The 25,562-nt window shown below is 46.5% G+C and overlaps 2 protein-coding genes and 1 pseudogene across 2 annotated transcripts; 1 reads left to right on the top strand and 2 right to left on the bottom strand.

The window, feature by feature from the left end:
* Positions 1-748: 748 nt before the first annotated feature.
* Positions 749-6,161, bottom strand: LOC149995683 (zinc finger protein 552-like). Its single transcript, XM_090261015.1, has 3 exons — positions 5,926-6,161; positions 3,629-3,755; positions 749-2,555 (listed from the first exon to the last, which is right to left on the bottom strand). Exons 1-3 carry the CDS (start codon positions 5,956-5,958, stop codon positions 1,408-1,410), a joined length of 1,308 nt encoding a protein of 435 aa, XP_090117141.1. The 5' UTR covers positions 5,959-6,161; the 3' UTR covers positions 749-1,407.
* An 8,250-nt stretch (positions 6,162-14,411) lies between these two features.
* Positions 14,412-25,040, bottom strand: LOC149995681 (uncharacterized). Its single transcript, XM_090258988.1, has 3 exons — positions 24,838-25,040; positions 18,850-18,973; positions 14,412-17,336 (listed from the first exon to the last, which is right to left on the bottom strand). Exons 2-3 carry the CDS (start codon positions 18,968-18,970, stop codon positions 15,943-15,945), a joined length of 1,515 nt encoding a protein of 504 aa, XP_090115114.1. The 5' UTR covers positions 18,971-18,973; positions 24,838-25,040; the 3' UTR covers positions 14,412-15,942.
* LOC149995682 (jupiter microtubule associated homolog 2 pseudogene) lies at positions 20,388-21,288 on the top strand (annotated as a pseudogene).
* Positions 25,041-25,562: the final 522 nt, after the last annotated feature.

Genomic DNA, 25,562 nt, shown 5'->3' with positions numbered 1-25,562 from the left:
GGTGACATTGGTTAATAAAATTACATAGCTCTCAAGGGTGCCATTATATAATATATCCTCTGTATATTGTATTGTGTGTTCACCACCCCAAGTAGTGTGTGGCTTTTCAGGACACCACATTCCAACAATTCCCAATTCTCCTACAAGTCCATTCAATTCAATTCTGACACTATGTGGAGTTAGCACAGATCCCACAGGTAAAGGACTCCATCCCACAAGGCTGCTTCCACTTCAGATGCCAGCCATGAATGGGGTCCCTGAGGAACCCACACTTCTAGGCCAAATATAAACCTGGAATTCCCATGAGCCACCACCCACCCCGGCCTCAAAATTCAGGAGAATCTTATACTTACAATTACAGTTTCTTACACAGTCAACAGCCAGATGAAGAGACATATAGGGTGAGGTATGGAGAATCCCCAAGCACAGGAGCCTCTATCCCAGTGGCATCAGAGTACATCCCTCTCTTGGTTGGATGTGTTCACCAACTTGCAGCTCCTCAAACCCTCTTGCTTAGAGGTTTTTAAAAGGTTTCATTAAGTAGGCAAGGTTGACTGCATCACTGAACACTGGTGACTGAATTCAATCTCCAGCTCCAGTGTCCCTAGACTGAGGGGTGGGGCTGGAAGTTCTAACCTGGGGGCGAGAGCCCTTCCTTAAGCTCTTTATTGGCCCCCACTTTGAGTCCTTTCATTATCATACAAATATGCTCTCATCACTCAAGGAATTCCAAGGGTTTTAGAACCTCTGTGCCAAGAACTGGGAACAAACACCAAATGTTTATTTTATTATAACAGATTAGGCAAAAATTGTACTAAGAGGTACTCTCTGACATCAAACTGTTCCCTCTGTGGATCTCACAAAGGCTGTCCACCTCTTCACACTGGCAGAACCCTCTTCTGTTCTCAACCTACCCTATACAGTGAATGAAGGTGACTTAAAACAATTAAGACTTATTACTGCACAATCCAGGGCAATGTGAGGCAGAAAGTTTCCAGGTTGGTCTTGGCAGGGTAGAAAAATCCATAAAAAATATCATATATGCCATGAAAAAGATAAAATGCCACCAACACTTCTCAGACTGGCCTCTTCTTTTCGGACCATGTTGTGGTGACCGATACGTGCCCTGAGGACCTGCCAGGAAGTAGAGGTGAGATGACTTCTGCCACAGAAGCTGTCATCATTCTAGAAAGGGTCCTGAGCAGGTCAGAATATAAATACAGCTCTTCAAAACTCACATTCTTGGAACTTAAGGTAAATGGCCTCTCACAAAGGCCCTCAAGGTCTAATGCCATTCATCTGTGGAATTCTCATACTGAACTCATAAAACTTATCTGGGTGGTAAAGTTTTTGGTGTTGGATCAGAGTGGATGATTAGCTGAAGGCTTTCTCATGTTGGATGCACACTTAAAGCCTTCCTCTTGTATGGAGTTTATGGTGCTGAACGAGGCTGTACTTTTGGCTAAAAGACTTCCCACATTCACTGCATTCATAAGGTCTTATTCCTGTGTGAAGTCTCTGATGTAGAACAAGGCTGGAGCTTTGTTTAAAAGATTTCCCACATTCACTGCATTCATAAGGACTTTCTCCAGTGTGAAATCTCTGGTGCTGAATGAGGCTGGAGTTTTGTCTAAAGAATTTCCCACATTCACTGCACTCATAAGGCATTTCTCCAGTGTGAACCCGCCGGTGCTGAATGAGGCTAGAGCTGTGTCTAAAGAGTTTCCCACATTCAGTACACCCATAAGGCTTTGCCCCAGTATGAATTCTCTGATGCCGAACAAGTCTAGATTTAAATCCGAAAGCTTTCCCGCAGTCACTGCACTCATAAGGTCTTTCTCCAGTGTGAATACGTTGGTGCTCAACAAGTTTATATTTGAACCTGAAGGCCTTCCCACATTCACTGCACCCAAAAGGTCTTTCTCCAGTGTGGATTGTCTTGTGCTGGACAAATGAGTGCTTGTAGCTGAAGGTTTTCCCACATTCACTGCACTCAAACAGTCCTTCTCCAGTGTGGATTCTCTGGTGCTGAACAAGTGTACGTTTGCGGCGGAAAGTTTTCCCACATGCAACACACATGTAAGAACTTTTTCCACTGTGAAAGGCCTCCCCACACCCAGTACTGCTATGTATACTCAGTAGCGCGTTGGGAATGGCCTGGTGCTGGAGAAGACCCACACTGGTGAAGAAGTCCTCTCCAACCTCCCCAAAGGTGAAATGTTTCCCTGACGAACAGTCTCTGTAGCTCTTCACAGAGGCCCTGTCCATGTCCTTGCTGTAGGGTTCTGTTATACTGTGCTCCTGATGTTGGTGAAGATCTGCACTAAAACGAAATTGTTCCCCACCTGCCACACATGGGTTCAATTTCAGCCCAGTATGTGCTCCTTGATACTCAGCTGGGGACAAAATATCTGCCGTGACTGGAACACACATTTCACAGAGAGGAGCCTTCTGGATTGAAGGATCTAGCTTTGGAGTCCTGACTTGTGGCAATCTGTCCAGGAAAACACTCTGTCCCAAAGGTACTTTCTCATTCTCCAGGCCACACAAACAACCTGAAAACAGAGAAATATTAGTAAAGTACATGTTGTCTTTGGGGACAAGTGGCAGTCACATTACAAATATGTGTATACATGTCCGACCCACCAAAGAATGAATACATGATGTTGTTTCAGGATGAGGGAGTTGGAGTCACTGGTGTTCCAAGACTATTAAAGATATGTGCATGCCTCCCATTATAAATGTGAACCAATGTTGCAGAACACTGCAGAGGCAGCAATGAAGTGGAATGGGTAACAGGTGGGGGCTGGAAAAGTTGGGAGTAGGCAGGGGCTACAAATCAGTAAAAATGACAGTGGGCAGATGATCAAGAATGGGGAATAAAAAATAGAAATGGTCACCAGCAATGGAACCAAAATACTAGTATGAACAGGTTCCTGGTAGGATATGAATAGAGCTTGAAGAACATGTCTTTCCTTAGCAGGGCCAGGCCCCCTCTAGCTCATCTTTTTAAGGTGGGATTGATACCCATTCTATGAAGCACCCAGGACTCTCTCCCAGTACCAACCCAAGTTGACCAACTACATGGGACTTGGATAATGCAAGTCCTAAGGGACATAGGACAATTAAGTGGACGGTACCAGCCCACAGCAACTTATCACATGACTGTCCACAGAAAACTAAAAGTTACAAAAAGAACCTCAGATGAGGTTCTCACAAGAACAGTTCATGGTGGACGTAAGGAGTGCCCATATCAGTGACGGCAATTCCTGACACAGGCAGGCATGAAAGACTGTCAGAAGGGAGCAAAACCTGGGACACACTGGTACCATGGATCTGGAAGGTCACCCAGCGAAGGAGAGGGCAAGCAAGGTGAGATCCACCAACTGATATCAAAACTAATTAGCAGAATCCTCTCCTGCTAGGCTTTGGGGCAGCAGGACTGGACTGCAGAGGAGAGAAGAGGGTAATGCAACCACCCAGCCCAAGCAAGAACAGCACTACCCAGGGTACTAGAAAAAGAGGTAGTATACAGGGTCTGTGGGTAAGAAAGACAGAGCAGCCCCTAGGCAAAAGCAGAAAGACAAAATCTAGCCCAGGTTGACTAGGGTGGGTGTAAGAGTCTTACCCAACGAGGATATAAGTGCCAAGTTCTCCAGCATCACATCATAGTACAGGCGTCTCTGAGTCTCATCGAGGAGACCCCATTCCTCCCAGGAGAAGTACACAACCACATCCTCCAGAGTCACACTGCCCTGTCATGACGGGGACAGATGAAACCACAGCCTCTCTCCTGAGGACCCATAATTCACCCCACCCCCCACACCTACCCCATTCCCATCCTCCTCCCAAGTTCCCCACCTTAGAGCGGATACTAGAGTCCGATGCAACTAATGCTGCTGGCTCCTTATGATTCCTTTATGTGTCCAGCCTCAGCAACCACAGGTCGGTAGGCAAGTATATGCCGGCTAAGGTAAAAGACTACATGGCAGGGCCCCATCCATTCCTCTCAGGCAATTTCCTTGGGGTCCTCCATATCATGCCTCAAAGCACACCCATCACCTTTAAGTCTCCAGCACCAGGGGCCATTATTTCACATTTCCTCTCTCTACACATACCTCTCCCACATCTTCAGTTGCATCCCCACAGTCAGCACCAACTCCCTGCCCTTTACCACGGTCATTTCCCTGGACACCCCCATGTTACTTGACACATGGCATGCAGAGAAAGCTTGGCAAACTCAAACACCATCCAGTGCTACTCAAGACCTCCAATGGATCTCAACACCAGGTAGCTCCGAATGCTGCTGTGAATGCCTGTCTGTCTCTAATCCTCATTTCCACATTAATCATACCGAATTTCAGATACCCATGACCCCCTTCCACTTAGGTGTTGTACTTGTCCCCTCAGCAGCCATAACTCTCCTCTCTCCATCTAACTAACCCTCATTAAGGTCCCAGCCACACTGGTGTCCACACTAAGCAGATGGCCTTACCCACCAGCAAGACTGACACATCAAAATTCTAGTAAATCCAACTTATACCAATGGTCCTATGCCTCTGCATCTGTCTTATGGTTACTCTCACCTGACCCCAGAAAAACCTATATCTCTCTCTACTGCTGGCCAGAATAGGAACTCCTCTATATAACCCTTAGCCAGGGCTCAGGAGGAGTCTAGGAGATTTCTCCCAGATCCCCAAACCCAAGGGTTGGAAGAATGGCAGCTACAGAGCCCTAAAACACAATTCCAAAGGTCAAATATGGGTGGGGTCTAAATCAGTGAGGGCCTGGGACACCTGCTATTTTGCTGGGTAGGTTTCATAGGTGTTTCTTCAGCCATGGGGACCCTGTAGGAAGAAGCAGGCGTAGAGGCTGGGATAGCAGTGTTTCAATGGGCAACAACCTTCCCTGTACCTTTGTCTTACCCTTCAGGACAGGGAAGCTTGGGCTCAATTACTAAACTCTGTGCTCCAGTCTTCACTGCCATTTCTCACCAGCTCCATGACAAGGACTCATCTCTCAGTGGCTTACTGTCCTTTTCACCCGCAATCCAGTCCATTTCTCCTGAGCAGCTCTTGGGAAACTTAAAAGCCTAAATCAGCCCTGGCTAGGTGGCTCAGTTGGTTAGAGCGTTGTCCGGTGCACCAAAAGGTAGCGGGTTTGATCCCCTGTCAGGGCACCTACCTAGGTTGCAGGTTCGATACCTGGTCTGGCTCTCCCTCACATTGATGTCTTTCTTCCCCGCTTCCTCTCTCTCAAAAATCAATAAATATATACTCGAGGATTAAAAAATTAAAATTAAGCCCTGGCTGCTGCGGCTCAGTGGATTGAGCGTCGGCCTGTGAACCAAGTGTCGCTGGTTCGATTCCCAGTCAGGGCACATGACTAGGTTGCACGTCACGTCCCCAGTTGGGGCACGAGTGAGAGGCAACCACACAGTGATGTTTCTCGCCCTCTCTTTCTCCTTTCCCCTCTCTCTAAAAACAAAAATAAACAAATAAATTATTTTTAAAAAATTAAAATTAAAATTAATGAAATAAAATCAGAACTTAATATAAAAAGAAATGAAAGCCTAAATCAGACCGTGTTTCTCTTCTCTTTTTGGTTATCCATGGCTCCCGGGGTCCTCAGAATGAAGGAGCGACCCCCCAACCTGGCAGTCCGGGCGCGATTCCGCCCACACTCTTCCAAGCGGACACAGAGGGATCCCAGGTTCCCGGTCCTCCCCGCTCAGCCGCCCCTGCGCGTAGTTACACGGCGGCCCTCAGCCCGTCACCCTCTCCCACCCCCGTCACACCGTGTGTCACCCACGCGCCCCTCACTGTCCGGGACGCCCGGGCTGGGCTGCAGGACCTAACATACGCCCCGCACGCGGGTGCAGGGCTCGGTGGGGGAGGGAGGAGGCCCCCGGGAACGCGCACTCACCTCAGCCCAGCGCCCCAGCACGGCCGCCGCCATCGGACTCAGTGGGCGGAGCGGGGCGCCGGTGGCAAAGGTACTGGCGTGGGTCACTCGGGCGGCGTCGCGAAGACTCAGACCCGCATTTGTGCTGTGGAGACCACTTTCGTGCCTTTTCTGTCAGGTTCCTCTGCCCGAACAACCCCTACCGAAACGGGAAAGACCGCAGAACAGCCAAAATGACCACCAGCGGAGGAGGCCGGAAGTCCCGCCCCGTCGCGGTGCGCACGCACGGAGACGCTCTCACCTTGGGCCTTCATTGGCACAATAGTACTGCCTCTCGGCGCAGCGCAGAGACCTCTGGGTAATGTAGTTTTCAGCGCTTGAAAGGCCTGATCTAAAAAGTGTCTTCACTCAAATCCCAACCACCGTCGCCCCTGCAAACATAAACACACCAGGTTTCTCCCAGTGACGCCAGTGAGGGATCTGATAAGGTTGGGGGCAGGGCTTCGCTACTTCTTAAAAAAGCTACACGCATATCTACGGGGAGGGTTGTCTGCAAATAACCACCTGAAGTTTTTATTAACATCATTTCAGACACCATGAAACTCAGCACTTCAAAAGACTATAAATATTTTATATAGATGCTTCCAGAGACTACCGATATAAATGGACATGTAACTCAATTAAGTCATTCACGCATAAAATATATTCATTCTCAGATGGAAGCTAATAAATATCATCTTATTGTTCCTCACATGCATGTAACCTAAAGGAAGCACTGGAGTCATTTTTGTGAAAAAACGATTCCTCCTATTTTGAAAGGTCAGTACTGCATGGAGAATTCAGATTATCTCTTTATTTTTAATTTTCTTTTCAGATTATCTTTTGAAAATCAGTTGTGAAATGGGAATTGTACAATTTTTTAAAATGTTTATGTAGTTCTTTAAAGATAGTGGTAGAAAGCTCTGGAGAAACAACAGAGAAGGGTGAAAACATTTAAGACCTCAATGAAATTTGGTAAGTTATGGAAGTCTGAGAAGAGCTAGAATCCAGCTGAGCATGCAGAGCTTCTGAAACCTTGGTCACCCTAAAGATATCATCTCCAAAACCTGATTGTTTTCCCACTAGCACATTGAGCAATACAAGCCTGTGAAAAAAAGTTAGAGGCCATTTAGACCAGCCACAAGATGTAAAAGAGGGATTTTGAGGTGTCTCGTTAAAGTTTATTCAGCATTCTAACAAATGTTCATGGATCTATTTTTAAAAACCACATAGAATTATACGAGTATGTTTATTAAAGCTGAGGACAGTGAAACAAGAAGGGCTTAGGACAAAAGAAGCAACAGGAGAGAGCCTAGGCGGGGCTGCTCTGGATCACTGAGAAACAGAAGTCACAGTAACAGAAGTGAGACAAGGCAAGGCACGGCTGCTGTCAGCTCACTGAGAAGTCAGAGAAAAGGGACCTTGGAGACAGGGTTAGCCAGGGACAAACTGCTGCTGCCCACTGCTCCCCTGGTTGCAAGTCTCTTGGGGTCCCATAGAGTTTATGAGATGCACTTCTGAGAGGAAGAAGAGAAAGGGAAAGGCAAGGGTGTGCTCTTGGGAGGGAGGGCGCAACACTTCTGATGACAGAAATTTGAGGGCTGGATCATTACATACAGCAGCACAACAGGCTCACAACTAAATACATCAAATCTAAATGCGCGTGTCAGCCCCTGTGGTCAGACCTTGGGCAACTCCGCAGAGCTGGGAACTCAGCAGCAGCATCAAAGTTCTGGGCACATGTCTGCAGTGTGAAGTGTTAAGAGTGAACGCCATGGGGTTCAGCATGAAAAAGTTCAGAAAAAGTGAAAAGATTTCACAGAAACTGTAACTGTGAGGAGAGAGAAGTGTTAGGCAGCCCTAGGCAGGGGGGCAAAGGGGTGGGATCTATCAGTTGTTCTCAGAAGCATCATTCCTTACTGTATACAAAGTGTATTTGTGTTCCAATCCCAGAAAACATTATCAGAGAGAAAAATTTATGTTTGTCTTTTTTAAATTAGATTTCAGTGGTATAAGTCAATGAATATGACACCCATCTGTACTGCTGATGCCTAAAAGTGAATCGGGGACATGGTTTTGGACACAACCCCATAAGGGAAAAGTGTCAAGAGCTATTACATAAGCATCCCCCAAAACAAGACTGTACTGACCTTGAACGCTAGAAAGGGGGTGGAGGGGCGGCTCCATGTGCTCTGGGAAACTGGTCAGTTCCCAGGGGCTAAGGACCCACCAGGTGTTTCTTGTCACGCAGAGAGCAATTATTTTCATATAATTGTTGTTAGCAAAATGTATGTAAGCTAGGGAGTGGGGAGCGGTCCCCTGAAGCCTCACCTATGGAGTGAACACACTGCCTGGGAACCCTGGTGTTCCTGCTGAGGCTCCGGAGGACTGCCACCCAGGGTTCCTGTTGTGTTGCTCTGTGACTTGAGTGGCTGATAGCTCGATTGGTGATGTATTTCCCCTGACATGCGTTCTGCCTTTCCCTGCGTCTTACTGTTGACTTATACTCTTCCCCTAATCAAGCATTTTTTCCTTATCACTATCCAGAGTGCCTGTGCTTTTGTTTTTGAATCCCTTTCAGCAGTGCTGTGCACTATACCATCTAAAAAAAAATAGACACTTGGCAAATGATATTTGCAGCCAGGACAGCAGGTGCCAAGGCAACACCTGTGTAGGTGTAGAAAGGGGCACCTGAACCTGAGGTAAAGGTCTGGGAAACCATGATGTCATCTCCTTAGTGTAAAATGATTACCATGTCACCTATAATTTCAGTGACAATACCTACCTAGGGAGATGATCTTTGAAAAACATTTGCATATTGTACAAATTACTGAAAGCAATTAATATTGAATTATAAAGTTTTGTTTTGAAAACTATAGAAATAGCTAGGGAACAACTTATCTGTGAAAGATTTTTAAAAATCTCCAAACATCAAATCACCATATTGTACACCTGAAACTAATATAATATTGTCTACTGTCTATATTTAAATTAAAAAAAAGAAATCTCAGGGTACATGGAGCAGGCCAGAAAACAATGGGATCTAGTAAGTGAGAGAATGAAACTGAGCACTTTCTTATCTTGAATGATCACTCTTTGAAAGTTTTTCTCAAAACATGCTTCCATTCCTGAGTTCATTGAAGGTACTGGAATTGAAGGCAGAGCAGCACATGAGATAGAAAGAGAAAGAGAGAAGAAGAGATATCTGCTTCAAATGAATAGATATCTGTGATGTCATTCAGTAAGTGTTCTTCCAGATGGCTATTGAGATTCTTAGGTCTTTTGGGTACTTTGGCAGCTACAATGAACCACCAGTATGCTAACACGGAACCTAGCATCTAGTCGCAGGAAGGAGAGCATTAAATAAAAGTAAATTACCAAATTCCTTTGTTTTCTGAGGGTGTTAGGTTCCATAGAAGATGGAAAAAAGCAGGGACCATATGATGAAAAGTTTAGGGGTTAAGGAAGTGTTGTGACATTAAAGGTAAGACTTATAGGGAAGATGATACCAAAGCAAATATTTTAAAGATATGACGGGGCATGTTTAATTTTCTTTTAATCTTTATATGTCCATTTCTAAAAATTGCTTTAGTTTAATGGTGTGACTACAATAGATAGGGTTACTACGGCTGCTTTCAGACTGAATGTATACATGGCAGAGACAGAAGGGGGTGGAGGAAGAAAGCATTTGAGTGCTTTCTGGTGTCACTTCCTATAAGAACAGAAGTGCTATCATGACCTTAAGGTTCACCTTAGAGGCCCTCTCCCCATACAGCCACACTGGAGGTTAGGGCTTGAACACGTGACGTCTGCCCATGAGTTGGTAAAAACTCAGTCATAGAGGCAAAGAGCATAGATTTCACCTATTGCACTGATTTATTTGATTGATTTATCTGTCTTTCAATCAGAGTGGCCTCCGTTCCAAAACTGACACCATCCATTTACCTTGGAACTGCCATCCATAAACCAAGGAGCTCTTTTTGGTCAATCAAGAGTAGGTTATAGGGCACATTTGCCCACTGGGTCTGGCAATTCCTCCAGTGGTTACTTGTCTCTGACACCTCCTGAGGGTCCTACTGTTCAATCCTATTCTGACACAAACTTCCCTTGTTTCAGATGTCAAAGTCCCATGTTGTGCATTCTAAAAAATGTGGGGGAAATTATGAAGCTCCTTAAATTTAACATCAGTGGATTGATAGGGGCTTTCAGAGTGACACTACTTGACTCTACTATCTTATACCTTTTAACGTTGAGACTTTACTTATTTATTTTGCTGATACAGAACCCACTAAAAGACAATGTAAGGAGGAAATCATGCAAAGATTCTGAAGAGTACAAAATAAGAGTTCTGAGGGCAACAAAATAATGAGGACACCAAAGAGATTTGGGGCAGCTTTCCATGAAACAACCCAGAAGGAACTGATATGAAAGGACACTGGTTCCAGCTGGCCATTAAGTGAGGGAACCACGAGGATGACAAATAAATCCACAAAATCCCTATGGTGGGACTTCCAGTCAAGATGGCAGCAAGGCAGACAGAGCTTGCCTCTTTGCACAACCATATCAGGATTACAACTAAAATGTAGAATAACCATCACACAGAACTGTCAGAAATCAAGTTAAGTGGAAGTCAGACAACTAAAGAATTAAAGAAATCATACCCATACAGGCTGGCAGGATGGGCACAGACTCATGTCCCCACATCAGGTCCCCCAGCCCCAGGGTTCCAGGGCCAGGAAGATAAATCCCCACAACTTCTGGCTGCAAAAACCAGCAGGGATTAAGTTAATGGAAGAAACTGCTGGAGCTCCAAGCAGTTCCTCTTAAAGAACCCACATATGGACACCCCTATTCAGACTCCCTCTGAGCTCCAGCACTGGGGTAGCAGCTTGAAAGGCACCAGTGGCACACAGGGAGGAACTGAAGTGTCTTGCATCAAGGCGAGCAGAGGCCATTGTCCCTTTTCTAAATCCTTCTTCCACAGAGCCTTCAAACTGGTGCCATATCAAGACTCCATTAACTTGGCTCACACTGTTAGACTTGCCTTGGAGATCCTCATAGACTCAGCACCACCCAACTTACGGCCCCGCCCAGGCTGCTTTTCCATATGAATGACTGGTCTTGGTTCATGCTTCACAACTTCCTAAATCCTATCAAACAAGTCAAAGGTGGCCTCAGTGAGCCCCAGGCCTGAACACTAGCAGCAGCCAGTCCGGCTTCTTAGCTTGGCTTCGCCTGGGAATCTCCAAGCCTAGCAAGTAGCAGCCATCTCAGATTGCTTTAGAGCTCAGGAAGGACAGCCACTGGCAAAACACAGGTTGGGGCTGACCTTGGCCTGTGCCACCCAGGAAACCCCAGGACCAGCGTACCCAGTGTACGGCTACAGACCACATCAGAGCACCACCACCCTGACCCTGCACAGCTGACCCTCCATGGAAGGACAACTGTAATAGCATACTCAATAAAATATAATTTTTAAAAATCCTTATGGTGACTAGATCTATGGTGAGTGTACACAGGGTCACATGCTAGGGAGTAACCCTGAGGCAGATTGCATTTGCATCCTGAGACACAATTCTCCTGCACATAACCATTAAAATATAAGTATCTTGGAGAAATCTGGATTCACTTCTGTAAGGGGTAAGCCAGCTCCACTTTGAATAAACAGATGGCAACACTGCAAAGATAAATCTACTGATCTATTTGGTTTTACTCTGCACGGGAGCCCTTTCCTCCTCAGAGTATGAGCAGAAATGCTAAAAACCAGCTAGTCTGGGATTCACACTCAAACTTCAGACACAGACGCCTTGGACAACAATTTTGCTGGGAAACACAGCGCTGCTGTGCAGAATGAGCCACCAACTACATTTTCAAGAGGGCTACACCCCACTAGACACCAAGACTACAAGTCCCAGAAGACAAGGGAATGCCAGCTCTCTAAGGGAGATTTCAGGGTACAGCACCCCGGGATGTGGGCACTATGTTCAGTATTAGGAGGCCAATGTGTGCCAAAAGCTAGAAAGAAGAATGGACAGAGCTGGAGTCTGTCCCTGTCCCTATAAGAAATGTGGGCTTGAGCGGGAAGAGGGGATGGTCATTGAGACAGGAGTCCGCCGCTCTCCCAGGACACGGCACCTGAATAAACTTTCCTTTTGCACCAGCACCTGTCTCACAAATTTGGCTTTTGTTGCAGCGGGCAGTCCAACCTGTTTCGGTTGCAATTTCTAGATACAAATGCAGATCCAGTGCTAGATGGAAACCTGATGAGTATTTTACCTATATGTGATTTCATTATTTTTATGAGGCAAAGTAGAGTCCAACATGCAGCTGCTGTGTCAGGAAGAACTGTGAACAGTGCATTTAACCTGCAAAATTCATGCATATTGGTCAAGCAGGGGGCGGAGAAAGAAATTGTATGTATGTTTTACTCCTTTATCTTACCAGCTTAATCCAATAAATGGTATCCAGGTTCTTGGTATTAAAATCAGACATATCACAATATTGAGTGCTCCAGAAGACATGGACATTAAGGATCTTGTCAATGATGGTTTAGTAATTAGTAAAACTGCTTTAAAAATGTTTGTGCCCCTCCCCATAAAGGATTATCCAAAAACAGCTCTCCCTCATGTGTACTAGGAAGCATATGCAAGAATGTCCACTACAGCACAACACTTGGAGGCAGTACAGGAAAAAGGATGGATAAAGGGCTTCTGCAGACACCGGGGCCTTCTCCGTAGCCCAATAGTCCTCCCGTCTATAGATGCAGCGAAGAAAAGAGGGAAACATTACAAGTTACCCTACAGATGGACCCTTCCATGATTCAAGCCGTTCCTACAGGGCACCTTCCAGTTCCTCAGGGGGACTGAGCCCCAGTTCCTAGTGGACACCAGCCCACAAATGGATTCTGAGTAACCAGCGCAACGTACTTTTGCCTGTGCACTGCAGTCTTTTTTCTCCAAACTGCTTATTCAAACTGGTTGGGCAAATAAGCTCGTCATCTCTGGAACAAATGAATGGAAAATATTGAACTTTTAAAGTGTCTGTTCATAAAACAGCATTCTGCAACTTTCAGTCACCAGTCATATTCACGTCCTGCTTAGCTATTGATATTTCCAGTGGATTAAAGGATAGATTACATCATTTGAATATAATGGTTCCCTTTCATGGACTAAGGCCTATTTCCAGGTTCCTACCTCCCCTCCGAAAGTTTTAGGTGTCTGTGGTTGCACTAAAATAAACTGTGTGGGCAGAGGCCTGGGTAGCAGATAGGGTTTGTGTCTGTGTCCTGGCGTTGGAGCTCATTGTCCTCTCATGCAGGACATATACTTGGATTTTAAGAAGTAAACAACACAAATATTAACTTTCATTTATTCAACAGGTATTTATTAGTCATTTAAAATGTTTCAACCACTTCCTAGGAACCTGAGAGGCTTTGGTGAATAAAACAAAAATTCCCTGCCCTTTTTTTCTAAGTTTTTATTTATTTATTTTGGAGAGAGGGGAAGGGAAGGGAAAAAAAAGGAAAAGAAATACTGATGTGAGAGAGAAACGCCAGTCAGTTGCCTCTCACATACATTGTAACCCGGGACCAAACCTGCAGCCCAGGGATGTGCACTAACCAGGAATGAAACTGGTGATCTTTCGTTTTGCGGGAAGATGCCCAACCAACCAAGCCACATTGGTCAGGGCTCCCTGCCCTCCTAAAACTTAACATTTTAGATGCTGAGACAATGAATAAAAAATATCATCTGGAAGTTATAAAGTATTTCCTAAGTAGAGTAGTATTATGGAAATATACGTTTGCAGACATGTATATGCATTACCAAGAAGTGGATAACCTCTTTTTTCAATGTCAAGGCTCTTTCACAATGCCAATAACTTTCACATGAAATAAAAAATTTAACAATATTGATGGTCAATTTTCTCAATTGTCTTAGAAATTAGTTGGTTTCGTAACCCACTTATTGCTATCACGATCCAGTGTGTATCTGAGGGTTTCAGTAGCTGTCTCAAAAGTCTCTTACCATTTCGCAGCACCATTCTTATTATTTGCTGAAAATGCTGAGGAACTTGCACATTAGAATTTACTACTTCTTAGATATGGTTTATTGATCGTCTGAGGCCTCAGGAGAATCTCACTCTGCTGACAACCTGACTTCTACCCTCCAAGTATGTGAGAAAATAGATTTGTTATTTAAGCTGCCCAGTGTGAAGCACTTTGTTATGGCAGCCTGAGCAGACTAATACAGGGTCCATGGTCATCTGGGAAGGAGAGGATCTTCAGGGCACCTTCAGGATGAAGGAACACCCAAAAGGGGTATTCTTGGGGTAGAACCACGCCAGGAGGCAAAATATTACAAGGGACACAGGAACTATACGTAGTCTATCACAAACTCATTGAGACCACCTTTTAATCCTCAAAAGAATTACCAAAAAGCAATGGTTATCCTTCAAAATGAAGCAAAAAGAAAAAAAAAAGTTGAATCAGTTAACAGAGAAGGAAATATGAAGACTGATGTGCCAGAAGTAGTCCCTGGTATCAATATTTGATTACTGATTAGGCACTTATGGATCATTCTCTAAAAGCAACTCATGACAACTAATCTTGTACTTCTCCAAATCACAGTGTATTTGTTCAGAGGAAAGTAGATTAGCAAGTATATTGGGTACATAAGAAAAAAGAAAAAGAATAAATTCTTGTTTTGCATACTCAAAACTGTAAAACTACTTTTATGGGTGACAGATAAGTTCACTTTACGTGTGATGGTTTCACAGCTTTCTCCATATGGCAAAACGCACCAAACAGTACACATTAGATAAGTGCCCTTTGTTGCAGGTCACATATACCTATACCTGAGTAAAGCTTTAAAAAGTGGTTCCCAGTTAAGACTGAGATATTCCCCTTTCCTTAGAAAATTAGGTTGGTAACCATATGTGAACCCGACCACCTCTCTCCTCAGGTCCTAGGAGAGGCAGCCTTGCCTCAGTGGCAGCAAATACGGGCAAACAGTGAGGACTATTACCATCAAATCATCAGGAATGCAGACTGAGTCACAAGACACACATCTTAGACTGACTACAGGATGATCTTTCTCTCTGGCTTGGTTTTCTTGCCTGTAGAGCAACAACCTTGAAGTGAACACCCCGGAGAGGCTGGGGAAGGCCACCAACTGTTAAGATTATTTTCTCTGTCAATTACCTCAGCTAGAGCGAAGTTATGGAGGTCCTGAGAATGTCTGTACACACAGATCACACAAGACACAGTCGCTGAAACATTTGCAGATGAATTTTCAGAAGAGGCAACATCCATCTAATTTACTGCAGTCTCTCTCACTCACTATTAATACAATATTTCTGTCTCAATTGCAGTTCCACCTAACACTTAAAGAGTCTTAGAACAAATGACACCAACCTATGAAATTTTATATATAACTGAGAACACTGGAGTTGTGACAGTCACACAATGTGCAGGTGAGCCAGGCTGTAGAGGTGAAATGGCTTCAGCCCCCAAAACTGGCAGTGACAGCATCTGGTAATAGCCCTGGGCAGGTTGGAAAGTGCAATGAAGTTGCTTAAACGCTTGCTTGTACCTGAAAATTAAGAGGAATCTAGAACAGTGCGTGAAGGTTTACATTTAGCCCTGGTTGATATGGCTCAATGGATTAAGCGCTGGCCTGCGAACCAAAGGGTTGTGGGCCAGGTCCCCAGTTGGGGGCACATGGAAGGTAAACACACATTGATGTTTTTCGCCTGCTCTTTCTCCCTCCCTTCCCTTCTCTGTAAAAATAAATAAATAAGATCTTTAAAAAACAAATGAAGAGGTTTAGATTTAGGTAAACAGCTCTCAAAATGTCTCCTCCAGTGTTCTTATAGTGAGTGAAAAGAAATGAAACATTGCCAGCACACTTAAGGATTTTCTTCACTGTGAACTCTCTGGTGTTGAATAAGGTTAGAGGCATAGCTAAAGTATTTCCCACATTTGCCACATTCATAAGGCTTTTATCCAGAATGTACTCGACTGTGTTGAATAAGGTAAGAGCGCTGTGCAAAAGATTTCCCACATTCACTACACTCATATGGCTTTTCTCCAGTATGAACTCTCTGGTGTCTAAAGAGGCTGGAGTAAATACTAAAAAATTTCCCACATTCACCACACTCATAAGGCTTTTCACCAGAATGAACTGGACGATGTTGAATAAGCTCACAGCGTTTTCTAAAGGATTTCCCACATTCATTACACTCATATGGCCTTTTTCCAGTATGAATTATCTGGTGTTGAATGAGGGCAGATCTTTGGGTGAAAAACTTCCCGCAATCACTACACTCATGTGGCTTTTCTCCGGTATGAATTCTCTGGTGTCTACTGAGGCTAGAGGTATCGCTAAAAGATTTACCACATTCACCACAGTCATAAGGTCTCTCACCAGAATGAACTCGACGGTGTTGAATAAGATGAGAGCGTAGTCTAAAAGATTTCCCACAATCACTACACTCATGTGGCTTTTCTCCAGTATGAATTTTCTGGTGTTGAATGAGGGTAGAGCTTTGAGTGAAGAACTTTCCACAGTTAGTACACTCATATGGCCTTTCTCCAGTGTGAACTCTCTGATGTTGAATCAAGTTAGACCTTTGGCTGAAGGACTTCCCACAATCACTACACTCATATGGCTTTTCTCCAGTGTGAACACTCTGATGTCGAAGGAGGAAAAAGTTGCGGTTAAAGCATTTTCCACAGACACTGCACTCATATGGCTTTTCTCCAGTGTGAACTCTTCTATGTTGAATGAGGTTAAAGATTTGTTTAAATGCTTTCCCACATTTGCTACACTCATAAAGCCCTTCTCCAGTGCAGACACGCTGACATTGAACAACTTTGTGGTTGTGGTTGGCAGCTTTTTCACATTCAACCAACTGAAGATGACTTTTTCTACTATGAAAGCCCTGCCCACTCTCACCACCACTGGGTGGCTCTTCTCTGTTAGGAGTGGCCTCGGGCTGGAGAAGGCCAGAGATGGCTGGGAAGTCTTCTTCAATCTCCCCAAGGGTGAAAGGTGCCCCTAATACATGGCACCTGCATCTGGTCACAAACGAGGCCCTCTCCGTATCTCCTTCCCAAGGCTTCTCTCCACTGGCAGGCCTGTGCAGCTTGTGAAGTTTTGCACTAAAGCAGAAGCCTCTCACACAAGCGTCCCTGAGGAAGGATTTCTGTTCAAAGTACGCTGCTTGGAACTCAGTCAGATGCAAAATAGTTTTCAGGACTGAGATGCACTGTTTACAGGGATGGGTCTTCTGAGTTGCAGGAGCTGTATGAGAATAACTGACTTGTGACTCCCCTTCTACAGATGCACTCTTCTCAAAAGAGGCCTCCTCATCTTCTGTTTTATGTAAACAACCTGAAAGCAGACAAATGCTTAGAAAATAAGATGCTGACTTTGGTGAGAGAATGAAGTCCTATTACAAAGGTGTGTCACACACAATACATTGGTCCCATGGGACTGTCTGAAAGAAAGGGACTTGGACGCAGGTTGAATACAGTGCTGCTGTGCAGTACTGAACTTCTGAAGATCACAAAATAGAGGAGACCTCACCAGAAAAAGCACACAGAAATGGCAAGCACCACAGGGAAAAGAAGTATCTGAAACTCATTCTTCTAACAGCATTCATCAGGGTTTTTTGCTGGTGACATGGGCAAGCTGTGCAGAAGGCTGGTTATGTCCTTTACCCAGTAAAATTCAATAAATGTGTGGCTGGTGTTCAAAGAACACTTAAGGATGTATGCAACCTAATAACACATGCTCAGGTCAGTGGTGAATACTGCAGAGTGAGCCATGCAGAGGAAAGGTGATGCACGGAAGCCACAAACGTGAAGGTCGCTAGGAGCCAGGAAGTCATAGATAAAATGACAAGCCAGCCAAGTGTTATGGATGAGAAAGAAAAAAAAAAAATAATATGTGGCCAGTGGCGTTAGCACCAAAACACTACTGGACACAAGGCGGGTTCCTCGTATAACCCTAACCATTATCTCATGCCCTCTCCACAGCTGATGCTCACTAGGGCCAGGCCTCCACTGAGAACATTTTGAATAGTCATCTTGTGAAAAAACAAGCATTGTTACCACACCTTCTATTGTAAAAACTACTCAAAACATGAGTGATTCAAGTATTAATGAAAAGAAAACAGTGGTGAGCAACGACCCCCGGCCCAGTGCAACTCAGCATACCATAGTATTTCAGGGAAGACAACATTACAAACAACAATTGAAGAAGGATCTTACAAGAACAGCCCACAGTTCATTAAGTAATGACCAGGACTTGGCACAGGCAGTCACACAGAGCCATAAGCTATATGAAAGGGGCAGAACTGGTGGCTATGGATCTGGACACAGTCACCCTGCCAGGGAGAGGGCAAGCAAGGTGGTATCCATTAAGCTGTATGCAAGAATTCTGACTCCCAGACATTTCCTGTACTTAAAAAAATAATAATAAAAGAGATTTATTTATTTATTTTAGAGCAAGGGGAAGAGAGGGAGAAAGAAAAGGAGGGAAATGTGGATGGGTGAGAGAGACATTGACTGGTTGTCTCTCACACGCCTCCAACCGGGGGCCTGGCCTAAAACCAAGACATGTGCTCTGACTAGGAACGGAAACAACGACCTTCTGGGTTACAGGACAATGCTCAACCCACTGAGCCACACCAGTCAGGGTTTCCATACACTTCTTGATGAAACAGGTGTTAGAGCTGCTCAAAGAGTTCATGGCTCAGGGCAGCCACAGCACAGTTGACAAGAGAGTGGAAGAAATTAGAAGAGCCCACGGTCTGGCTGTGGGGAAGACAAAGGCACCTCTGGAGAAAATAGGGAAAGCAGGACTTCACCTCATGACACAAGAAGAACAGAGAAGGTCTTACCCACAGATGCGACAAGTGCAAAGATCTCCAGCATCGCACTGCAGTACAGGTGTCTCTGAGCCTCATCAAGGAGCCCCCACTCCTCCTGGGAGAAGGCAATGGCCACAGCTGCAAAGTTCATATCCTGTCAGAAAGGGGACAGTTCATTCCATGATCAGCTTGATCCCAAGTCTGTCCTACCCCTCACCCTCCACATCCATCTGCTCACTTGACTCCTCACATCAGAGAAGATACCCAGTCACGGTGCCATCGGTGTCACTCTCTCCTTATATTCCCATTGATACTGTGTCTCCCACAACAGTAGGCTGATGGGCACAAACAGACAATACCTGAGATCTGGGCCTGGCACGTAGTTCTCACTACCTGTTGCCAACACAGTGGGTATTGCCAACAGGTTAGGGATTGAAGTTGGCCACAGAGATGGTGTGAATGACTTGAAACTGGTCTTGTCAGGTAATATTCTTGTGGTCCCCTAGATTGTCCCTTCAAGAGAAAAAAAAAGAAGGCATCACCCTTCTCCATTGTGATCTCAATCCCAGGGCACTAAGGCCATCAGTTTACATAACGCTATGTACATAATTCTTTGAACCACACTTCTCTCAAAAGCTACACTCTCAAAAATACAACTTCAAAGGTAGCACAGCCCTGTCATGACTGGGACTGTTTGCTCCCAGATCAACTTCTTTCCCAGCATTCTAAAGTTGCCACCTACATAATCTATCTCTGCTTACTCATTTCCCTTCCCCATGCCAGTGGAGATTTTCCGGCCTGGGTGGCACTGATGTCCGCTATCTCATCCAGGTCTTATCGATCACTGTATCAGCCCTCAACAACAATAAGCAGGTGGGTAGAAAAATGGAATCTAATCTCTGGACCTAGCATGAAGCACCACAACCCCCTCTCTTTTCAGGCAATACTCTTGATGTTCCCCATATATATTTCATCCACATACTGCCAGACATGGGCCGACCCTTTGTTCACTCTTACGTCAATGTGAGGGCCCTGGCGCCATGAATTGACACTTCCCCTCCAAGTGTACCTCAGTCTTCCTACCATATCTCTCTCTCACACCTACACTCCCACAGCCCCAGCCTCCTCCTGCCTGCACCATAGACATCGCCTTGGCCTCTCTACTCATTATTCAGCATATGTTGTCCAGATAATACATGAAAAATTCAAACAGGATGAAGTACAACCCAGACTCTGATGGTAACCACTGACAGGGTCTCCGTTGGGTCCTGCAGTGAAGGCCTCCCTCCCTCACTGCTCCTTGCTTCAACCTCACCTACTGAGAACCACATGAGAGCTCAGATAGGCACAGCCCTCCTCCACTGGTGCCGCCCCTCATATGCATCCACCAGTCTCAGCCTTCCCCTGTCCACCTCACCCTCACCGAAGGCCCAGCCCCAGTGGTCCCCTACCCCGTGCCCAGGGAGTCTCACAGATGATCACTTAAGCCCCTAAGCTAACCTGTCAGCCTGACTGGGACACCCCAGGTCTCCCCAAGGGTCACAACAAAATGACCCTTCAGAGAGAAGCGGGAGACATGTTCCATATTTCGGAGGGCGAGGGAGGCCGATCCGGCTCCAGGGCTATGAAGCCTCCGGGAGGAGCATCAAGCAATCTTTTTGGAAGTCCAGAAGAAGGTATTCCTTCAAGTCGACCCAACAGGATGGCATCGAATATTTTTGGACCAACTGAAGAACCCCAGAACATTCCTAAGAGAACCAACCCCCCCAGGAGGGAAGGGAAGTGGTATCTTTGAGGAATCAACACCTGTGCACAATCGACAGCGTCTGAACCCACCTGGTGGGAAGACTAATGACATTTTTGGGTCACCAGTGACTTCCACTTTACCCTTGGCACACCCAAACAAACCTAAGGACCATGTGCTCTTGTGTGAAGAAGACCCGAAATTGGACCTTAAAGGCACAACGAACACCTTACCCAGAGAAGAGCTGGGTGAAAAAGGTAGCCCAAAAGAAGCAGAACGTGCTCAAGAGCCCCAGCCCATGCTCACAGTTGACAGCCATGGGCCCAGGTTGGGCCCACAGCCTAGATCTCACAACAAAGTCCTGAATCCACCTGGAGGCAAACCCAGCATCTCCTTCTACTAGAGAAGCTATTGCTTCCCCTGTAGCCAGATAAGAAACTCAAAAGATAGAATTTCAAATATAGTTTCCTTTAGCCCAAAGGAATGGGGGTGGGGAGAGGGTCTGTTGCATTCTGAAGCCATTGCTCAGATTCCATTGCCACCATGAGAGCCGCAAAGGACCTCACCTTCCAGACTGCCGAGAAACATTTTTGTGGGGGGAGGGATGTGACTCCTTGGTGAACACTGTGATTTTGGATGCGAGAGGAACTCTCAGATGGGCTGGGTGGGGAGCTTGCAAGGCCATGGGAGCCTAATGAAGTAGAATCTTCCATGTCTTTGTTACATCAGCAATCTGCCAGCCAGTTGGGTATCTAGAAATCACTTATCATAGTAGCAGAGTTTAAAGCCTTAGAAAGAAATCCAGAAACGCTGGGCATAAACCAAAAAGGTTTTCTAAGTCTTATGCTTTATGGAGAGATTTTTACCCCAATCCTCTTTGGTGATCTGACAGGAATCTCTGCCTTTCACTCACAAGGGACTGGTCTTGGTCTATTCACAGACTGGTTTTGCTTGTGAATTGCTTATTTTTTTCTCTCATCCCTAAGTCTTGGCCTTCACTCTTTACCAGTGATATGGACAGTTCCTCTATCTGCAAGGCCCACTGACTTCTGCAAGACTAAAACTATCCAGATACATCCAGGTAACTGGGTTATTTAAATCCTTCATGTGTCTTACTTTATTCCTGTTGACACTGGGTAGAAGAGATGCTTGAGAACCTTGGATTCTTAGGTTTGAATTCTTTAATAAGACCTAAAGAGCTGTTCTTAAACAGCAGCTTTACATAAGTGACTACTGACTGGTCTATTTCTGACACCTTCCTAGAAAAAAGTTACTCAGGTACACCAAAGAAGAAGGAAAGTTTGCTTAGGTCACGCTTTATAAAACTGCAGAACCTCTACTCTTGTCAGGCAGCAGTTTCTCCCATTCAGCCTCCTAAGGGGTATGGTCTCCATCACTCATGCTGGACCAGTAGCTAATGGAAGAGAGGGTTTGTGTGGTAGTGGCTTTTGTTATGAGTGCCTACAGAGCAAATGCTTGATCATTATTAAAATTGAGGAAAGAAACAGCTGTGTTTAGTTATAATCACAATGGCTGAGACACTAAGTGCCTGCAGGAGGTGCCTGCCAAACCCCACTTACACCCGGCACGTTGAGGGGATCTGCATGTAGCATCGTCAACCAAAGAGTTTCCCTCCTTTCAGTTGTCCTGCTGACTTTGGAGCCAAGAAATACTCATTCCATGTGACTTCTGTCAAGTACTCTGTCTCCATGCTTCAAATGGTCATTTTTAAGAAAGTTGTTTAGAATTCAGAGCATTTTTCCCCATTAAAAAATGTCATAAGTGGTGGTTAGCTTTTAAGTCAAAATACACCTATAACTTATAATGAAATGTGCTAATGGTGGAAATGAATTGCCATTACATTTTGTTTTTTCCTACAAAAGAAAATGATTTGTGAATTCCAAATTGGGTTGCTAGAAAGAACCCTGACATTGTACTGCTGGCCCTAGTGGCTTCACCCCCACCATCAGCCAAATGAGAGGAAGAAGTCTCTAGTTCTGTCCACTGGCAGGGATGTCTGGGGTGGAGGTGGGGGAAACCAAACATGGGAAGAGAGGCCTCTAGGGATGAGGAAAATGAGCTATAACAAGAGCCTCTGGGCAGCAGCGACAACTCCAGCCTTACCTTTCTCCTGTCTTTCCCCTGTTTTCCTCCCTGGGGCCATAGGAATGGGTTTTGAGTGCAGGAATAGTCTGGTCACTGTAAGAAGCAGAAGAGTTTCTGCTCCTGTGAGCCCAGAGTGGGTGGCCATCTGTATTTGGGAAATTCTCTGTACATTAGGACGGTCTGTATTTGGAAGATTTCATTAACTATTAGCATTCTGTTCTCATGCTCTAAGCGGCTTTGAGAAATTACCAGTCTATGTACTTTATTAAGCCTTAAAACTTTATGTGCATTTGGTGCCAACTTTTTTCTAGAGGTGTATCAAAAACAACAAACCTGTACTGACATGACAATGTAATTTTGATAAGAACATTTTGTTATTTTCACAAAGCAGAATTGGGTATAACAGTTGAATTAAATGAGTAAGCATGTACTCAGAAAAAATAAAAATAAAAAATGACCCTTCAGAGTAGTAAATAGGAATCAGCTCCAGTCTCCTCTTGTGTGAATTACTCTTAAGGCCTTTAACCACCTCACGTACATGCATCCCTTAATGTCCCTGACCATGTGCCACGCCATACTCTTACCACTCCCCACTTCATGACCACTTCTGTCCATAAGCTGTGCTATGAACACCCTTCCCACAACCAGAAGCCCCACCAGGAAACCAGGCCTCAGCCCCACTCTGTCTTTACTGCTACTACATTATCCTGAACACAATTACACATTTTACACTAACCTACAGCTCCACCCTGGTTGTTACACCCTCCACTACCTTTTGGAGAAGTGTCCATCCTAAACTCCTCCTCAGAGTTCCAGACACCCATGAACTGATCTTTGAAACAACTCATGCCATTAACAGACAAAAAATAAAACTCCTGATATCCTCCATGTAAACGACTCTTACTACTGTGGATTTCACCATCTCAGTTGATGGTGCTTCCAAACCTTCAGCTGCTAAAAGCCAAACACTAAAGTTATTCCCGACTTCTCTTTCTCTGAACCTCAAAATTAGAAAAGCCAGGGGGCCACACCTACAACACCCGTCCAGATTCCAGATACTTCTCCCACCTCTACACCCCGCTTCCTGGCCCCTTACACTCACGCAGGTTATACAAGCAGCCTCCTGCCTGGTCCTTCCACCGCCTCCCTCACACCCGCACTCTTCTCCACGCTGCGGCCACAGCAGGTCTACTGAGACCCGGTCAGATCACCTGCCTCCACTGCTCCCCACCTCCCGCTGCTCCCGTCACCCGCAGGACAGACGCCCACCTGTCACAAAGCTGCTCTAGACCTGACTCCTGTCACACTGGTCCGTTACCATAAGAAAGGAAGGATCCGTACAGGCGTCTGAACCGCTCAGCCTCCCCTCCAAGCCTTTGCACACTGGGGTACCTGCGCCAGGGAGGACCTCCCGCATCTCATTCACGGGCTGCCAACCGCGGGAACCGCTTCACAGAATCTGAACCTAAACTAAGGGCCCCGGGCGCGGTGTCTGTTCAAGGGCCCCGGGCACCAGGCCTGGAAGAGCGGCACCACCGTCCCAGGACACCTCTGCCTCACAGACCGCAAGGGCGGGCGGCCCTGAAATAAGCCCAGACACCAGGCCTTAAGCGATTCCGCCGTCGCAGGGGCTGTGGGAAGAGAAAGGCCGCTGAGACCATGGCCACCCCCGCCCGGACCCCCGAGTCCAGGCCGCTCAGTGCCTCCCCGGTCCGGGGCCGGGTGCCCTGGAGGCGGCTGCGTGACCTCGGCCCCCGGTCCCCAGTGCAGCCCCTGCCGGCCCCCCCTCTTCTCCGGGGTCCGCCCTCCCGTCCCGTCCCGACGGCTCTCGCCGCGCCCAGTCTCTCCGGCCCCTGAGCCGCGTTTGGAAACGTTGCGACCTCATCGCAGCCGGTGTCCCTTTTGTTCACAACCCTCCGCGGCCGCGGCCGTCCCGGGAGGAAAAGTAAAACTCCTCACGCACAACCTCGCCTCGGCCTCTCCGGCGCCTCCACACGCAACACGGCGCCCGGGTCCTCCCGGCTCAGCCGCCCCCGCGCGTCGGTACACGGCGGCCCCTCAGCGCGTCACCCCGCGTGTCCCCCACGGGCGCCTCACGTCCCGGACGCCGGGGCCGGGGCTGCAGGGCTCGGTGGGGTGAGGGGGGGAGGCCCGGGTCGCGCACTCACCTCAGCCGGGCGCTCCCCGCGGACTCCGTGGGCGGAGCGGGGTCTGTGAGGCCCCGAGGCCGCGGTCCGGCCAGTTGCGGGTCGTGAAGCCGCGGACGCGCCTGTGCGCAGCTGGGACCGCACCTCCGGCGCCCCCGCCGCGGCCACCCGGCCTCTGAGGCTCCGACGCGGTGAACCCACCGAGGCCCAGATGACCGCCAGGAGGCGGCCGCGCGCGTCACTCACGAAGCCCGGGCTCAGCCCCGCGTTGCCGGTTGGGCGCGTTCCCGGACCCGCCCGCCCTCGCTGGGCGCGCTGCGCGCTGGGTAATGTAGTTTCCGCAGCCGCTCGGGGCGTCCGTGGCCCAGGCAAGGGTGTTCGCTTGGTTAGCGCGCCCTCGCCCCCTCTTTGGGGTACCGACCATGTCATTATGTGCTTTACACTTAGAACATACTCAGTGAAGGGGTGTGTGGGGTGGGGTGGGGGCGGGGCGGGCGGGGGTTTGCTTTTTTGTTTCCCTCTATCTGGTAGCAAGTCAGTTTTGGAAACGTTCGCTTCAAAAATCAGCACACTGCGAACTTAAATTCCTTGGCTGCTATTAGTATAGACAATAGTCTCTAAAGTTGATTGCTTGTTGGAAAAATTTACTTAGTTTTAATGCTTTTATTTATAAAAATGACACATTTTACTCTCTATTAAATGCCTCCTATTACCTTCCCTGCAAATGTCCCTCTGGAAATTGTAAA

The sequence above is a fragment of the Furipterus horrens genome, unplaced genomic scaffold (genome assembly GCF_987537825.1).
Source record: "Furipterus horrens unplaced genomic scaffold, mFurHor1.1.pri manual_scaffold_13, whole genome shotgun sequence".
In the NCBI taxonomy this organism is placed as follows: Eukaryota; Metazoa; Chordata; class Mammalia; order Chiroptera; family Furipteridae; genus Furipterus; species Furipterus horrens.
Note: the sequence above shows the minus strand (reverse complement) of the source record. Positions and strands in the feature narration are given on the sequence as shown.

What these genes read in the sequence shown, in the direction of transcription:
- LOC149995683 (XM_090261015.1), bottom strand. Translation starts at nt 5,958, where the DNA reads ATGGCGGCGGCCGTGCTGGGGCGCTGGGCTGAG. An exon ending in TGCTGGGGCGCTGGGCTGAG is followed by an intron (nt 3,756 to 5,925) that starts GTGAGTGCGCGT and finishes CCGTCATGACAG; the next exon opens with GGCAGTGTGACTCTGGAGGA. An exon ending in GGCACTTATATCCTCGTTGG is followed by an intron (nt 2,556 to 3,628) that starts GTAAGACTCTTA and finishes CTCTGTTTTCAG; the next exon opens with GTTGTTTGTGTGGCCTGGAG.
- LOC149995681 (XM_090258988.1), bottom strand. Translation starts at nt 18,970, where the DNA reads ATGAACTTTGCAGCTGTGGCCATTGCCTTCTCCCAGGAGGAGTGGGGG. An exon ending in TGCACTTGTCGCATCTGTGG is followed by an intron (nt 17,337 to 18,849) that starts GTAAGACCTTCT and finishes GTCTGCTTTCAG; the next exon opens with GTTGTTTACATAAAACAGAA.